At 43.6% G+C, this 18732-nt stretch overlaps 1 protein-coding gene across 1 annotated transcript in view; it reads left to right on the top strand.

Annotated features, from left to right (window-relative positions):
* AIG1 (androgen induced 1) overlaps positions 1-18732 on the top strand; it is a 197049-nt gene that overhangs the window by 30095 nt on the left and 148222 nt on the right. The window contains exon 3 of the mRNA XM_019526748.1: positions 5196-5297. Within this exon, the coding sequence (XP_019382293.1) occupies positions 5196-5297 (102 nt within the window). The remainder of the gene's footprint in view (positions 1-5195; positions 5298-18732) is intronic.

Here is an 18732-nt window from a genome sequence, read left to right as displayed (position 1 = left end):
CAGTCCGCTTCTGACTCCAATGTCCGCATCATTAATGAAGATATTGAAGTGGATCACGCTTTGGCCACTCTCTCTCTCTCCATTCTTATCTTCCTTCCTCCCTGTCTGCCCCCTCAAGTCCTGATACCCCTGATGGACAGGATTGCAAGTCAAGAGGAACAGAAGCCTGTGATGGTGGCTCTTTGCATGCTGATCCCCGTGTCTGGGGTACCTCAGGAGGAGAACTGAAATTTGTGCTTCAAATGCAAAAGTGAGCATGCAAACTGTAGCGTTCCTCTAAAGATCAACCCTGTCCTCTGCAGGTGGCCAGCCTAGTGAGCCAGGCAGCACTATGCCATTTAGTCCTTTCTCTTTTTGCCCCCATGTTCAGTGAGAGGAGCAATTCAGAATTCTTACCTGTGATTCCTGAAGCCCAGGGTCACAACTCTGGCTAGCCTGTAGAACATGAGCTGTGTAAAAGAAGATTCTTCTTTTATTTTACAGCTTGCTGAAGTTCAGGCTACTGAAATGAAGTTGCACTAATACAATGACATACAGATATAAAAACTCTTGAAGAGTATCAAGGGAATTTAAAACCTCTTTAAAACAATTAATAAAACAGTTAAAAAAGTAAATGGGTTTAAGAGAGACTAGAAAGGCTGGTAACAAGTCCTAGAAATACAGTTTATGTTGTGTCTACTTTCATACAAAAGTGGAGATACACCATTTTGGAGACGTTGGCCAAACAGTGAGAGAAGACTTTCCCCAGTTAAAAAGCCTGAGGTCAGCATCGTCACCTCAGATATGACTCTTGATTTGAAAGACCTGTAACATTCTGTTTTTCTGTGCATTTTCTTTACCTTATGCCTGTCATGTGGTAGTGCTTTGCTAAGCAGCAATTACCGTCTGTAGCGCCAGATGGTTGCAACCAGCTACATTGATCTAATTCTATCCACTGGCTGACTTTGGTTAAGAAACAGATGGTGCCTCCTCTCTTTCCTTACCTTTACCTCATTGGCAAAGTTGATTGTTTTACTCTGCACCATGCAGAAATCACAGGCCCAAGTTTTTTGCCAGGTCTGCTAGACTCCTTCTGATATGATCCATCTTAACCCTTGGTGCCCTTGCTTAATGTAAGACTTTCTCCATACAGAGGGCTCTCATTCATAGTTTTCATACTATGTATCATAGTTGATCTTAACAAGGTCTAATTGACCCACTGAAATTCAACAGGATTTCTAGGGAACTAACAGAAAAGGGACGCTCTGCTTCTATTTTTTCCACAGTTCAACTATTCCCATTTGGCAGTTGTGTCTTCAGGGCTAGGGACAGACATTATACATAAACCGGATTAAGTGATGAGAAACTGGTTTAAACCTGTAACAGAACAGACATTCATTGTACATAAACCAGTTTCCAAATGGCCAAAACTGGTTTGAGATAAACCTGGTTGAATGTAGTATCAGACTTAACTGATTTGTCTCAAACCAGTTTATGCAATGTCTGTCCCAGGTTCCCTGCTGGTTTAAGATAAACCAGACACCCCCAGCATCTCGGCATTTTCTCTGGGCTGGGCGGGGCTCTCTGCTCCACGGCAGGGCTGGCACCTCCCCTCTGCTCTCTAGCAGAGCAGGGACTGGCCATAGCGGAAACACTGGCTGGTGGGGCCCCATTAAGGCAAAGTGGGCAGGGAAGGGGTTAATTCTTCCCTCCTTCTCCCTTCCCCCCAGAGCTGGGGTCAGCCTGTCTGCCACAGAGCAGAGGGGAGGGGACTGCAGCAGTGGCCCCTGCAGCTGGCAGACCCCAGCTGCAGGGAAGGGATGGAGGGACGCATTACCCCATCTCCCTGCCCCCTTCACCTTAACAGGGCCATGCTGGGTTCATTGTCTGGCAGGGTGGGGAGGGGGGCTCTGTTCCATGCTGGGGGCGTGGAGCTCTTCCCCCTCCTTCTCCTCCCAGGGTGGGGAGGGGATTCGGTGAGGTTCTGGATGGGGACTCTTCCTCCTCCTCTTCCCCTTCTGCCCTGCCACCCTTGAGCTGGGGGTGTGGGGAGGTGGCCTGCTTCCAGGAGGAGTCCATTGTGGGGCTTCCCCTCTGTGAGTGTGGAACTGCAGGCACACAGCGCAGAGCCTGGGAGATAGAAGTGGCCAGGCAAGCTGTGCGGGGCTGTGCTCCTCAGCTCCAGTGCAGTGCTGGCTGCCTCTTATCACAGCTCTGCACTGTGCCTACAGCTCCACACTCTCACAGGAAAGCCCCACACTGGACTCTGTGGGGAAGCAGGGGATGGGACTCCCTCCATTCCTGGCAGAGTGCGGGGATTGCACAGCCAGGAATGGGAAAGACAGCAGGCTCCAGTGTGGGCCTTGCCCTGCTGCCACGAAGGAGCTACAGGCACAGGGAGCAGAACCATGAGGATAAGGAAAGTTCCGCTCCCTCCTCTGCGCAGGGCTGGCCAGAGCTGTGCCTGCGCCAGGCACAAGCACCCTGACATCCCTGCCTGCTGCTGCTGCCAGGCAGCAGGGGCTGCACTTCATGGGGAGAGTATGTGGGGGTCCTTACACCCCCCACCCTCACACCCTGCCCAGCTGAGCTCCATGCTGCTGCTGCCCCTCTGGGGGGAAGAGGAGGAGTGGGGAAAGTTCCCCCCAGCATGGAACAGCTTCCCCCTGCCCTGGGGGTGGAGAGGAGTGGGGGGAAGAGTCCCCCTCTGGGGCTGGGCAGCATCCCATAGAGCCGCTCCCTGTCCACCCCACAGCAATGGGGGAGAAACAGAGGGAAGAGTCCCCCTCTGGGGCGAGGCAGCCTCACTCACAGAGCTCCCCTCCCCACTGCCCACCCCATGGTGGCAGCAGGGGAGGAAGAGGGAGAAGAGCCCCCTTAGCACCAAACAGGTCTCCCCTCCCAGCCCTGCAGCAGTGGGGGAGAGGAAGGAGAGGGAAGCATTACCCTCTGGGGCTGGGCAGCCCTGTGTGTTGGAATTGCTCCTGCCTGCCAGGGAGCCACTGGGGCAGGCCTGCAGGGGCCTGGCCATGCCGCCTGTCCTCAGCTCAGCTTCCCTGTGGAAGGGAGGGCTGCTCTAGCACCCCTGGGCTTCTGGCCTGAGCCACTGCAGGCATGTGCCGAATATCTATCCACTTGCAAACCAGTTCAATCTTTGTAGGTTAGACTAACCTGCAAAGATTAAATCAATTCAGGCTGGGGCTTTTTGAATGTCCCTAGCCCAGGTGTTTAAAGGGCTTCATGGTGCCAGTGCCAGTAATGGGCCAGAAGAGAGATTTCTTGTAGAGTACTTTATATTTGCAGTATTTTTCAGACTGTCCATTAGAGGCTCTCTCTTTTTTTTCCTGGGATTTATGCACGAGTTGAAGGACTCATACTTATTTCTGGCAGGCACTAATAGCACTCATAACAGATAGACAAACAAGTCAGAAATCAAGAAACTATGGTACTGCATACTCATTAGGGGAAAAGACTATTGGTCCAAATAATCCAAGTAGCTGTCTGCTCTAAATGTGTATGTCTGTGGTTAGAACAAACCATAGACTATCCCATAGACTGCCTAACCTAAATTTTAACTTTTCACAGGCAAGCATATAGATTGGATTATGCTAATCACACTACATCCTTTACTGACCTGAACATCCCTTACTTTGCTATGCATCCCACATTTTTTGTTTCCATTCCCTACTCCCCTGAAACTAACCCTCATTTGTTCCACAAAGGCAATGGTCTCCACTGGTATTAGCATAACTGGACATACTTCCACTGAATTGACAGTTGGGAGTCGTACTTGCTAGTTCTAGAGTTAAATTTGGTCCTGTCAGTCCTGTGTACAGGGGCCCTTATGTCTCATGAAACTGGCCCCTGGAAGTCTCCTGGAACAGCTCTTAATTTTTCTCCAGTAAATAGTAATTCCTCAGGGATCTGTGAACATGAAACTCAAATCCAAAGTAAAATAGTGTTTAATTAGGAGACATAGGTCTGCATTTTTTTCTAACATTCAAGACTTAAGGTAAGCTAATTAATGTTTATGTATATTCTTTTACTTTTTTTACAGCATTTTCAAGAAGGGAAAAGAAAAAAATCTTATAAAACAAGCTGAGCTTAAGCTTTTCATAATAGGTACCTTGCTTCCATGGACTTAGCTTTGTTATGGGACCCAACTCTGATATCTCCACCTTTGACTGCTTGCTGAGACCAGTATGACTCTGCTGCACTCCTGCTAAATAGCAGGGAGGGATGAGGGGGTTAAATTAATGCTGAAAAAACCTCAAAGTTTAGAGCTTCCAAATTTCCAATACTCAATGCGTTTAGTTGGACAAAAATATCATAAAAAATGGTTTTCAGTATTTCCACTTCAATGGTCTTGGATAGAATCAGACAATGTGGAGGTGGGTCAAAGTAAAAAATATGATGGAAATAAGCATTCAGCTTTTTTTAAACATCAGAAGATGTTAAAAGATTTTGTGCAAGCTTTGAGCAAAGGTTGAGGCTAAGTTTTTATTTAATCCAAACTGGTTCTGCTATCCTTGATCTAAAGAAAGGGAGGACAGTTAAATGTCCATGCTTTGGGCTCCTAGTAAGGTAATCCCTTTGACAAAATCCAAGGCAAGTTTCAGATAATGAAGTGGGGAAAATGTTACAAATCTATGCTTTGGATCTCTGTGCATCATGTAGGTAGTAGTACCTTAAAGTTTAAGTGTGGGGAGGGGGTTTCAGGTCTTAAATGGGACTTAACAAGTGCTAAGGTATGGAAGTGGCCTTTTCAGGGACAAACCTCACACCAAATGATAGAAGTCCTAATACTCTACATACTAGTATGTTCTGTATATTGTAAGTGCGATTGCATATCCTTTTTTTCTCTGTTTTCTATGCTGTTAGTGGTAAAACATTTATAAGTCACATCTGCTACTAAAATATAATATTCAGTTGTAACTTGGCTACATGCATATAATTCAAAACATTATTTTTCCAAATGGTATTTTTCCAAATGTCAAAAACAGGGGGAAAAAATTTCTGAGAATGTAAATAAAAATCCAAGACCCCACTGTGGGTAAAAGCAACCCTGGGTTTAAGAGCAGGAACATCTATATCTGCTTATAGATCTCTAGCTATATATAGAAAGGTAGACAGGTAAAACGAAGGCTAGTAAAATCAGCCAGTTGATTGTAACACCTTCTTAAAATCTTCTTTTCTTTCCCTTTTTACCCTCCCAGTTTGTTGTGACAATGTTTTGGAGCATCTATATCTATGACAGAGAACTGGTTTACCCAAAGCTGCTTGATAATTTTATACCAGCCTGGCTTAATCATGGGATGGTGAGTAAAATAACAGTTTCTTGCATAATCAAAGCTGTTAAGAGACCGGTTTTTCCATGCAAAAGTTCACACATCTCTCATACTAATGGCTGTGAAATCCTGATAAAATGTCATTAGAAAAGAAAGTTGTTAAGCAAATGTAACACCTTGTACATACGTCAGTCAGTCGCTGATTTTTTGCACTGCTAAAGGATTCCTGTGCTTGCCTAGAAACCCCACCTGAAACTTGGTGGCCCTACAGGCTGGAACTAAAACCAGTATGGTCTGTGATGGAACAGAAGTTTGCACTAGCTGAGAAGACAGCCCTTAGGAGGGAAGGATTGATTAGTAGGCCTATCAATTGGACTACAGTGTAGGGCTGGGTCAGAAGTGATTTTCTTGTCCTTTGACCTTTTCTGAGAGTACAAATGTTTCCAAGCCCTCATCAGAGCAAAGCTGAGTCATCGCCACTTAGCAGTATGTTCTTTTGGGGCAGATGAGTCTCTTAGCAGAATTTCCACCCTCTACCTGAGAATATTCGGTCAAAACTGAGTATTCCCCACAATGAATCAACCTTTTTTTCCAATGATAAACTCATTCACTGACAAATTTCCCAAAAGTTCTACATCAGGGTAATTTATGACTAAGTTTGTTATATAACAAAAAGTTGGATAGAGGGATAAGTCTGTTCAAGAAATTAAATGCATTTCTGTCAGTCATATGTTGCCTTTGTGTGTGGTTAAAAACAAAGTGCTGGTTACTCAAGTATGCCAGAACTCTGTAGCAGGACCCATGTTAGATTATCCTTTAGAAATGTGTGCACCAATGTGATGATAGGTTTTAGAAAATGCTGTTGGAGGAAAAAGGATATATTGGTAACCAAAAAATGAGGAGTTCGTGCCAAATAAGTACATCTTGATGAGCTAAACCCATCCTCCTCATTTAGAGCGACAGTGAAAAGTCCCTCAAAAACTGAAGATTCTTGCTAATCCTCAGCTAACGTGGCACTTTGTGGATGAAGAAAACATTTAATTAAGGGTATATTTTTCCATCCCATGTTAGTACAATGCAGGTAATATTGAGCTCAAATCTTTCATGCTTGTTTCACGCATCTTGTCTTACTGAGTCTGTAAAAGACATTTTTATTATACCTTTCCACTCCTATCAGAGCATGGCATGCCATTTGGCACTGTTAATCTGTAGACACAGCAGAAGCCATTTTACAAGGAGTATGAATTGCATAGCCATGGTGAATCAGTACTGTTCAGAATAAATTGTTTCTTGATGTAATTTGGTATGCACGCTGTCTAAATAGTTATTGTGTGTTACCCCAAATTGTGTGTATATGATGCAACATGAAAGTTATTAATGCTAAGAGATCCTGAAGTTCTGCTAAATATTTTACCATTTTATCCTGGTTTTGGAAAGAGTGTTATGGCATATTGCTCTTTTTTCTGATGACTCATCTTGCATTAGTCCAGACAGTCCTTCTCTCCAAATTTGAGGTCTTATGCTAAGCATTTAGAAGAGCTGCCAAGCCATACATACATTTATTTTTATTTTTCATACAGAATTGTGGTATCTGTAAGGACATTTCTTCCAGGTGGCATTCTCCACACTGAAAATGGCTAACTTGGGACATTTTTCATAGACATGCCTCAACATTTGTGATAGACATACATTGTGAAACAGGTGACAACATATGGTCCTGTGTGTTCAGGACATTTCTTCATTCATACTGCAACATAAAAGGCAGTTCAAGCCCATGTTGTTTTGTGGAAATGTATATTTGGTGAACTATTTGAAGAGAGGTTTTGTTTGATATTTTGGACATCGTAGAGTGTACAGAAATGAATTGTATGCAAACATCTTAGACATTTTTATGTTCAACTTGAAATATTGTAGAAGGCATTTTCGAAAGTCTTTTGTGAAGGAATTGTTTGCCTTGTCAGTCTCTATTTATCCAAGTGTTCCTTTGGCTGGGTCACAGGGGAGGCTTATGACTGTTGGGCTTTTCACAACCTTTCAGTCTAATTCTTTCTGATGTTTTTGCCATCATATTATCTTCACCATCTTTCATTCTAATTAATTTTGATGCATTGCCCATCAAAATATGAGATTTGAAAGGGGGAGGGTCTAGAAATCTCATCTACTTTTTTAAAGTTCCCTCAGCATGTTAGTACTTTATTTATTAGCAAGGGCTATTATTTTGAGATGGCAGGTGTTAGGAAGTATGGAGATGTGATTTATTTTAGTTGTTTTGTTTTTTGATGAAAAGGGCAGAAATCATTGCAGTATAGTTTTAAAAAAGTCAGACATCATGGACTTTACTTTGTGCACAAATAACATATATCCCCCCAAATTTAGGACATTTTAATGGGAGCAATGCATGCCCAATGATAACTGTTTTGTTGGAGCTAAGCTTTGTAAACCAAGCTTACTGAGAGGATTTATTGTCCAGAGAGGAATTAAAGCTGTCAGTGAAGCCATGAGGGGGTTAACTTGTGCCAAGCCAAGCTGTGAACAAGACACAACCATGATGACACAAAAGCTGTCAACCCACTCCAACAATGGTGAATTTTCCCCTGAACAAATCAGGAGTGGTATTTTCCTGCTTTTAAATGCATGCTTTTAGTATACACAGTCTGCTTATTTCTCACACTTTCAAATATACAGCCAGCTGATTTGTGGGTAGCTGCCATGGTACAGTTTCCTCTGTTTTGTGCCTCAAGCTTCACTTTTGTGTGTGTCCATAGCCTAAGAGTCAGATCTTTTGTCTGTAGAACTGTTCATGAGTTCCTGTTCTGTGTCAAGGTGTGGCCACACAAACTGGTAACCACAGTGTAAAAGGAGGATAGGGATTTACAGCACATCAGCTGCTCAGCAGTAACTGCTTGTTGTGTGCACTCCTCCCCAGCTAAATCGTGGCAACTTACTCCCCTGTCACTGGGCACACCTACACAAGGTGCTTACTGTGCAGTAGCTCAGTACTACTGCTCATTAGCATCACATGGCATGAAATGTGATGTGATGTTACTGTGCCATAGTAACAAGCTACTGCGCAGTCAGCATCACCTAAAAGCCATTTGGTGACTCTACTGCTCAGTAACTCTGGTGCAGTCATTTAGGACTTGGTTATACAAGTCCTAAATGACTGTGCAGTAATGACTGCACAGTCAGTGTCTCATGTAGATGCTGCCACTGAGCCATAAATCCCTCCTCTCCTTTACCTTTCAGTCGCTTCGTTCTTTTCCCATGCTCTTAGGACATGTCTGCAGTGTCTGTTGCAAACTCAGTAGCGCACCTGCAGCTCATTCCAGTTCAGTACATGCCACAGCGCAGAAATTAGGCAGCGTAGCCAGTTTGGAACGTCCCGTGCCTGTGCTCAGTTACACTAAGCAGTTTTGGACACGCATCACTTTTTTAGCACTATATGCACTCTTATCACCTTACAGAAAGCTAGCATGCATACATTCTGGCTGGCTGTAGCCCTGTACATAATGTGTGGGCAGTTATATGTAGAGCTACATAGGGTCTCTGGTCCCCAAGCATCCCATAGTGCTCTGCCCTCCTTCCTGCACTTCTTTCCCAAGAGGGGGAGAGGAAGAGTAGCTAGATCCCTGACAGCCTCCAAGGAGCAAAGCTGCAGTTTCCTCTCTTACAGCTATTAGAGCCACTGTTTCCCACTTCCCCCCAGGGAGCAACAACTCTGCTGAGAGACCAGTGCCACTGCCTCCACAATGGCAGCAGAGAGACTGGCCCCCATTAAGGGAACCCACCCCCACCCATGCTCCCTAGCTGGAGAACACATCACTGAGACCGCTGACAGACATCCAGTTAAAGACATGATAGGTTCTGGTCCTTGATCCCAACAATTGTGCCTCCTGCCATATCATATGTGCATTTGTGATGGGGCATCAGATCCCAATTGTGCCATGTTGCTGATGTAGGAGGAGCCATGAGATCCCCCTGCACCAGCAAGTAGCAAGCTCGGTGCCCAGTGCTCCCATGGCTGAGAGCACCAGTCAGCTCATTTGCTCCACTGGTGGCACTCCCAGCCTCAGGAGCACACCAGGGTCTTGAAATGCTCCCTGTTTGTGGATTATTTCCTGTTTTATCATGCCATTAATTGAGCAACCATATTGCCAGGTTACTACTTAAGATGTGATTAACTGGTTAATCACATCCCAAGTGTAATGTCTGCCAGGGCCTGAACCGCTTCACGGAAACTTTGTAGCACTCCTACACACATGAATACTCCTGCAGCCCATAGCACTCTGTTTTGCTGGGGCACTTTGTAGTGCTGCAAATGAACGCGTATCCTAAACCCTAGTTTCTCTGTCTTGAGTGGACGTACTTCTTGGCCTATGTTGGGAACCGTGTGAAGCCAGTTACGTTACCAAATTTCTAGGGTGTAGTGTAGGAAGGAGTGGGCAGGCTGTCCTTCCCCAGGGTGCTCCCAGGCTTGTGACAGAGTTAGAGTAGACCTGTCCTTCTATTGTCCACGCAGCCCAGTGTTGCAGCTTTTTAACAATGTGTGCTCTATAGTTGTTTCAGCCATTAATGCTACTATTGTCTGGGAAAGGTTCTGAAGCAAAAAATGTTCTCAATTTTTGAAGGGGGAAGAATCAGAACATTTCAACCAACTAAATGTCTAAATCCAAACATCTGGGGCTATTCTTATTAGGCCCAAAAGAGAGAAAGTTGATAGTATTATTTGTTCTTCCCCATATGAGATAACTCATGTCATTAGTACAAGGACAAAGAGAGTGAATTGATTAATATTCCTTCTCTGTCCATTTTTTTTTTATTTTGTGCTAAAGATAAGGAACTATAATTAAGTGCAGATTAGCTGGATAAAGGGTGGGGTCTGCTGGAATTTCCTAAAAAGAAAAAAATGCCTCTCTCTATTTGGAGTGATGGTGGTATGTCCAAAGTTAAGGTCAGGGCTTTTCATTATAAACCTGATTTTTAACTATATTTTCTCCAAAAAGGAACTTACCCCCTTGAAATATTTTTGTGCAGTATCTCATCCTAGATCAGAATTTTCTTGGTGTGATTAAGAAATCTCAGGAAAACAAATGCTTCCCTGCCTGGCTTGGCCTGTGAACTCTACATCCATATTGTTTCCATCTGCCATGCTGAAAAGTACCTTTTAGGTTATTTTCTTTACGGGGTAGTAAGGATGAAAGGGGCTAGGTACCAGTAGGGAAGAATTAGAAAGATTTAGAATAGAAGAAATCCCACAAGGCAACCAAAAAATAAAGTGTTAACTAAATGCTCATTTAAAGCATACATACATCAAAAGTACAAGAAAAGTTGGCTCTGAATGTAAGAAGAAGAATTATCTCCACTGCCCCTACAAGTGCAGGTCAGAAAGCAGGGAGGAAGTGGAAAAATAGTGATACCACAGTACTATACTGCTTTCAATGCACCCTTGTCAGTAAAGTCTGTTTGCCCTTTCTCTATCCTTTATTTGCTATGGAAGGTTTTCTTTAATTAATCTGAAGAAAGTCCCAGTCCTAACTTTGTGCATTGCAGGAGAGATGTTTTGGGTAAAGCTGTGTGTGCACTTAGGAACCCCAAAGTTGGACTGCCTAAATTAAATATTGAAGGAAAGCAGCTAAAAAGGATCCCACCATTCAACAGTTACCACTGTCACATCATCAATTTAAACCACCCAGTTAACCTTAAAATTGCTTCTTAATTTACACAAGACTCAATTTAACAAATTAGTAGCAGTTTATAAAATTTTCTGTCCAGTCAAGTTGTTTGTTTCTAGTATATCTTAATAGTTAACGTGTGCAACATTTTTCCTGTCTACAACAATATCTAGATTTGTTAGATGTGCAGAATATAATTAATAAACAGGGTTGTAAGTCGACATACCGTGTACAGTGTATATAAGCTTTCAATACCATGAAAATGAAGAGTGTGCATTACTTCAACCGGTTCATTCTTAGCAAATATTCTTCTATTCCACTGACACATTATACTATCAGAAGACTTATGGAATCCAAACAAATTCCAGACATAACTTGATGGAGACTGGGACTATGTTCCGTTAAAAAAGTTACACAACATTTAATTATTCAATCAACGCCATGCATGCAATAGCATATTTCAGTTACAGCACAAAACGAGAACACAGTTGAATTTGGTTGGGCAGAAACAAACTGGGATGACAGTGAACAATGAAGGATGACAGCAGTGGGGAAATGGCTAGACCCATGAACTCTCCCCATGAACTTTCCAATTAGTACGGTTGGATATTAAACTGAAATTATTTTGTAATGATATTATAATTCTTTTTTAGAAGTTAGATTTCACTGAAATGCACTTTTTAGTATTAGCCCATTTTAAGAGCTTTCTTTCCCTTTTTTTATAAACAATGGTGTTGCAAAGCATTTTCCAATTAAATATGATTTTAGAATAACTTTTTAAGAACAGTAAAAAAACAAACAAAACCCAGTGGTAAGCAAATGGTTCCTTCTTTAATTTTTTGAAATGTCACTGTGAATAGAAACAGGTAGACTGGTCACTGGACCCTGTTCAGTTGGGTGAATAGTTCTGATATCCATGCAATTTAGCAAATTTAGATAAATGTTTGATGTGCTTATTGCTAAGAAGCAAATAGTAATATCTATATTGGATAACTACATTAAAATTGCTAGTGGAGGGGACCCGGAGCCCTCAAAGAGGTTAGATACCAATATATCTGATGTTTATCATACACAAGTAAACATCAAAATACAGAGAAATACCGATGGCACTTAAATGAAAGGACATTTTGCCCTTGACTTCAATGTAGCCAGGATTTCACTCCTGCTTTAATAAGTGAAGCAAATACCACCCCTAAATAGTTTAGATTGACAAGCTGCCCAATAAACAAGTGGCTAAGTTTTCATTTTTCACAAAGCAGATTACCTGAGAACATTATAACAAGTAGTATCTATTTTTAAACAGTTAACTAAGTTGGCTTATTTCCTGCATTTATCAAGGTAGTAATTTTATCAGACTGCTCATTTGCACACAGCTTGATTCTAGATTTAAATTAAGTTTCAGAACTGAATCTTTCCCTCCAAACAAGTTGTTTGTCAGGTCTTCGTTCTATAGCCCTTCACTACGAATCTACTTCATAATTTTTTTGTTAACATAAGAAAAAATCATATCATTCATTTTAGAAATATGTATTTGTGACTCCAATGATGCAGTTACTATGATACTACAATTAAAACAATATTACTATAATTAAAAATAAAGCTTCAGTTATTTTAAAGCATTATATTGCATCATCATTTTATATATTGCTATATAAAATCTGAATCATGCTCATTTAAACCCTCAGTGACTCTTTATCAGTAGTTGATGATGTGATGTGCATATGACATACATGAGGAACTATCTTCTCTGTATTCTTAATTTAAGCTATAAATCAAGTTTTGCTCATAAGCCAACTTCTCTCAATGAGCAAACAGAGGTAAGTGGGACATCACGCCCGAACTGGCTAGCCCATTGAGGGTGGGCTGAAGTTCAAGTGTTGCTGACCCCAAGCCAGCTTACGGGGCAGCCTATATTCAGGGTTTCATGCAGATTTATCCATGTTAAGCCCCAACAAGAATCCTTGTTTGTTTCTAACAACAGCATCCCAGATTCTTAACATTTGAATAACGTTTTTTGTGTCAAGGAAAGGAAAATTCAACAGAAGTAGAATTGTGCCAAAGCTCCAGAATAATAATCTGCTTCCATAAGAAAGCACTAGAGAGAACCTTTCAGGAAACCTAAGCCTACCTTTAGGGAACATGGAAAGTTGATTATTGTAGGGATTATATATTGTTGGTATTTTCCTTCTTTGTGCAGTGTATTCTTTTGGTGTTATTTACTGAAAATAATAGTTTTACTAGAAAGAGATGTCAGTTCCTTTTTGTTTCGATACAGCATCCATAAAAATCAGAGGCACCTGGGAAATGTGCAAACAAATTATGGAAAAAGAGGTGCCTGTTTAAGTGATACGTTTCTGGTCTCTCTCTCAAGTTCTCTCTCCTCTTTATTATTGGACTCAGCATAAAGACTCAGAACTCTTAAGGGTAGTGTAGATACGGTTCTATCATTTATGTTGGGATTTTTTATGATTATTATTGACAAGCATCTTTTACAGGCTTAATAAATCTGGAGAAGTAGCGAGCTGATGCCAAAAGAAATCACTGAGAGAGACTCAGTTGTGTCTTTTTAAGTGATTCAGGCCAATGGAGAAATAAGTAAGCCGCATGAAAGATGCTTTGGATGAAAGCTCTTAGTGACCTAGCCTGTATAGATCGGGGGTTACAAAGACTGGTGAAAGTTATTGACAAACCAACTGCTGCATCAGGAGCTAGGAATTGAGTCAATTTCTACATGACAGTCTCTCGAAGGAAGAACCTGCGATAGGTCTCCTCCTTGTTTATTTCATCCAAGTTTTTTTTTTTCCAGCTATCCTGGCAGATTGTAAGTTCCATTACAGAAATGCTTTAACAGAAAAGAGTGGACTAAATGTGTTTATTGGGGGTTTTTTAAGTACATTTTTTAATGTAGCAATGGTCCAATTGGTGGACCATTTAATTCAGGGCTGTACAACTGGTGGCCCCAAGGCAACATGCAGTCTGCAAGGGGTTAACAGGTAGCCGCCCCACCTCTTTGCTCTGGCTACCCCCTGCTCCATCTTCCTCCCCCTCCCTTAGCTTCTGCTTCCTAACCCAGCCTCAGGGGTGGAAGAGCATGGTGCAGCCAGCAGTGCTAGGTGAGCTGACAGCTCAGTGTGCCTGTGCAGTGTGGTGACATGAGAGAGAGCCTGGGAGCTTCGGGTGAGGCAGGGTGCTTTGCTGCATGGGGGCAGTGGGGTGGGGAAGTGCCTGCCTGTGCATGGTGCAACAGGTGGGACAGCGCTTGTTAACATCTCACTGTAATGTTTCTTGACTATACAGGACCACTGTCTAATTCCACGTTAAAAATCTCAGAGATCCTCCTGTGTAATTGAGTTCTCTTTCTTTTGATAGATGTGTCGTCATATGCCTGATAATAACGATTCAGAAATGAGATCTATAATACTTTAGAGAGCAGACTTTCAACTATAATATTAATTGCAAGGTTTTCTGACAGAAAGTATGCAATTAAATAATAAGCCTTGCTTCTTGCAGAATAAATATCTACTGAGGTGATTACTACTTCAATGTCTGTCTGAATGACAGAACATTGACCAAGTAGAGGTCACTTTCAGGGCCCAGTTTATTTAGCTTGAACATTGAGAATAATGTTCCTGGATTTGTACACTTCTTGCATGCTCATGCTGTGGTTATGTTATTTCTTTTGATATATCTCCTTATTATCTGCCAATTCCACAACTGGAACACGAGTACAGTAGTATCAATTATCCGCACACTCTGGGGAGAAAAACAGCAATAGTGTAAAAGCTTTTCTTGATTATTCTGTTACTTATGTGGAGTGCTTGGAAATTGGATGCATGTCAGAACTGTGTTAGCACAGCATCTGGAAATTGGGAGAGGCACCAGGGTAGAGAAAGCTGAATTATCTGATTGACATCACCTGACTCAGAAGAGACCCTTTACTCAGTGCAGAAATAGCCCAAAGTGGGGACTATGCCTTAACAATATGATGAATTTGTCAAAGCAGATTTACTGCACTGTGACCAGGTACATTACACTTTTACTGGTATAAGTCATCGGAAACAGGTCTATACCCATAATGGAAGTTCAGCACACAAAACTGGTCTGTACACATAATAGAACAGAAGTTCAACACACCTATACTTGTTTAAAAATGGCAGAACTGGGTCTAAGATTTGCCTACCCCACCAAAGGGTTAATGAGTATTCTGTGCGCTACCGACCTAAATTATGCCACTTACAGAAAACCATACAACTTAGATTGATTCTGCCTCAGGTTTTTTGAATGTCTGTACTTAGCCTGTAAGTCTAAGATAGCTTTTCTAACTGGAGAACAGATATGGAGCACTAGCAACAAAGGAGGAGGAGCACAGTCCATTGCTGGAAGAGGCCAGGCCAGGAATCCCCAAGATAGGGAGGACTGAGACCACTGCCATGAAGAGGAAGTGATGGGTGGTGGTGGTTGGAGACTCCCTTCTGCAGGGGACAGAAGGACCCATCTGCTGGCCTGACCTGTTGTTCTAGGAGATCTTCTGCTTGCCTGGAGCCCAGATCCGAGATGTCATAGAAAGATTACCAAGACTCATCCAGTCTCCTGACTAGTACCCCAGGCTGCTCATCCATGTGGGCACCAGTGATACTGCCAAGAGTGACCCTGGGCAGATCAAGAGTGACTACAGGGCTCTGGGTGCAAGGGTGAAGGGACCCAGGTCGTATTCTCCTCAGTCCTTCCAGTGAAGGGGAAGGGCTCTGGCAGCAGCAGACGCATCCTGCAGATCGACGTATGACTGTGCAGGTGGTGTCGCCAGCAGGGATTTGGCTTCTTCGATCATGGAATGTTGTTCCAAGCAGAAGGACTGCTGGCTAGAGATGGGATCCACCTGACAAAGAGAGGGGAGCGCATCTTTGCAGACAGGCTCACTAACCTAATGAGGAGGGCTTTAAACTGGCTTCACCAAGGAATAGAGAACAAAGCCCTGAAGTAAGTGGGGAAGCAGGGGACCTGAAGGAAGCAAAAGCAGGAGGGGGCAACAGGGAAGGCCTCATTCCTCCTGAGAAAGTAGGGCAATTAGCTAGTCACCTCAGGTGTCTGTATGCACGGAGTCTGGGAAATAAGAGGAAAGAATTGGAAGACCTTGCACAGTCAAAGAACTATGACATGATTGGAATAACAGAAACTTGGTGGGATTGCTCGCATGACTGGAGCACTTTCATGGATGGGTACAAACTTTCAGGAAGGAAGGGCAGCGGAGAAGAGGAGGAGGAGTTGCACTGTGTGTAGAAGAGCTGTATGAATGCTCAGAGCTCCAGTATGAAACTGGAGATAGGCCTGTTGAGATTCTCTGGGTTAGGGTCAGAGGAGAGAGCAACAAGGGTGATATTGTGGTGGGTGTATGCTGTAGACCACCTGACCAGGAGGATGGGGTAGATGAGACTTTCTTCAGACAAGTAATGGAAGTTTCCAGATCACAGGCCCTGGTTCTCATGGGGGAATTCAATCACCCTGACATCTGCTGGGACAACAAGACAGCAGTACACAGGCAATCCAGGTGCAAGTGTTGGAGAGACCAACTAGGAGCTGTGCTCTTCTTGACCTTCTGCTCACAGACAGGGAAGCATTAGTGGGGGATGTGTAAGTTTATGGCAAGTTGGGCAACAGTGACCATGAGATGATTGACCTCAGGATCCCTAGGAAAGGAAGGAAAGAGAACTACAGAGTATGGACCCTGGACTTCAGAAATGCAGACTTTGACTTCCTTAGGGAACTGATGGGAAGGATCCCCTGGGAGGCCAGTCTGAGGGGGACAGGAATCCAGGACAGCTGGTTGTATTTTAAAAAAACCTTACTGAGGGTGAAGGAACAAAACATCCTGATGTGCAGGAAGAATAGCAAATATGGCAAGTGACCAGCTTGGCTTAGCAGAAAACTCTTCGGTGAACTTAAACAGAAAAAGGAAGCTTATAAGAAGTGAAAACTTGGACAGACAACTTCTTGCCTGTCTTCACAGGCAAGGTCAGCTCCCAGACTACTGCATCTGGTAGCACAGTTTGGGGAGGAGGCCAGTAGCACTGAATGGTGAAAGAACAGGTTAGGGACTATTTAGAAAAGCTGGACATATACAAGTCCATGGGGCCAGATGCAATGCGTCTGAGGCTGCTGAGGGAGTTGGCTGATGTGATTGCAAAGCCATCAGCCATTAACTTTGAAAACTCATGGTGATCAAGGGAGATCCCGGACAATTGGAAAAGGGCAAATATAGTGCCCATTTTTAAGAAGGGGAAGAATGAGGATCTACAGACCAGTCAGCCTCACCTCAGTCCCTGGAAAAATCATGGAGCGGGTCCACAAGGAATCCATTTCTAAGCACTTGGAGGAGAAGGAGAAGATTAGGAACAGTCAACATGGATTCACCAATGGCTGAATGTCTACTTGGCAGCCAGTATTAAGTGGAGTGCCCCAGGGGTCGGTCCCGGGGCTGGTTTTCTTCAATATCTTCATTAACAATCTAGAAGATGGGATAGACTGCACCCTCAGCAAGGTTATGGATGACAACAAGCTGGGAGGGGTAGTAGATACACTGGAGGGTAGAGCTAGGATTCAGTGACCTAGACAAATTGAAGAATTGGGCCAAAAGAAATCTCATGAGCTTCAACAAGGACAAGTGCAAAGGCCTGCACTTAGGACGGAAGAATCCCACGCACTGGCTGAGGACTGACTGGCTAAGCAGCAGCTCTGCAGTAAAGGACCTGGGGGTTAGAGGAGACAGTATGGGCATGTGTAGATGAAATGGGGGCCCTAAATTGAACCAGTGGGTTTTTAAAGACACCACTTCAATTTAGAGCTTATTAAACCCTTGTGTTGTGCACACACCCTGCTGACTTACCTGCCTCTCTGGCGGGGAGGGGAACACGAGGTGCTGGTAGGCAGAGTGGTCCCTGGGCTGCGGTGGGGGGTGCTTCCCTCTGCGGCAGTGGTGGCTTTCCCTCCGGGTGGCACCCGCCCACAGGCACCCAGCTTGGGCGGTCCCAGGGGAGCACCACAGCCACGGAGAGAAGCACTAGCCCCCCACACAGCACAGGCAGGCAGGCTGCAGGGAAAAAAAAAAGATAAGGCTTGTCACTTTTCTTGGGTGGAGCCTGCTTTCCTGGGCTGCTGCCAGGCTGCCTGCAGGGCTGCCTGCAGAGCTGTGGAACTGTATGGAGCCTGGTGCTTGGCTTTGTGGCTGTAGGGGCAGCAAACTAAAACTCCTTGAAGGATTTTAATTTTGCTGTGCCCCAAGTCATTTAAGGGGCATTATGCCACCAAATTTCCTACAGCGGCTGGAATTAATGCGCAATATGCTACTGAGGCATGCAAACACTGACCCCATTAAAGTAGTGCAAAAGCATTTAGCTCGCTTTAAAGTTTCATCTATGCATGGCCTAATTAGATGTCAACAGTGTGCTGTTTTTGTCAAGAAGGATAACAGCATACTGCATAGCATTAGTAGGAGCATTGCCAGCAGGTTGAGGGAAGTGATTATTCTGCTCTATTCTGCACTGGTGAAGCCACATCTGGAGTACTGTGTCCAGTTTTCGGCCCCCCACTATAGAAGGGATGTGGATAAGTTGGAGAGAATATAGTGGAGAACAATGAAAATGGTGAGGGGGCTGGGGCACATGACTCCTGAGGAGAGACTGAGGGAACTGGGGTTTTTTTAGTTTGGAAAAGAGAAGACTGAGAGGGGATTTGAGAGCAGCCTTTTTTTTCATAGAAATTAAGGCTGGAAGGGACCTCAGAAGATCATTGAGTCCAGC

The sequence above is a fragment of the Gavialis gangeticus genome, unplaced genomic scaffold, assembly GCF_001723915.1.
Source record: "Gavialis gangeticus isolate Ggan-Ray unplaced genomic scaffold, GavGan_comp1, whole genome shotgun sequence".
NCBI classification, from domain to species: Eukaryota; Metazoa; Chordata; order Crocodylia; family Gavialidae; genus Gavialis; species Gavialis gangeticus.
The sequence above is the reverse complement of the archived record's forward strand: the minus strand, read 5'-3'. Positions and strand labels throughout refer to the sequence as shown.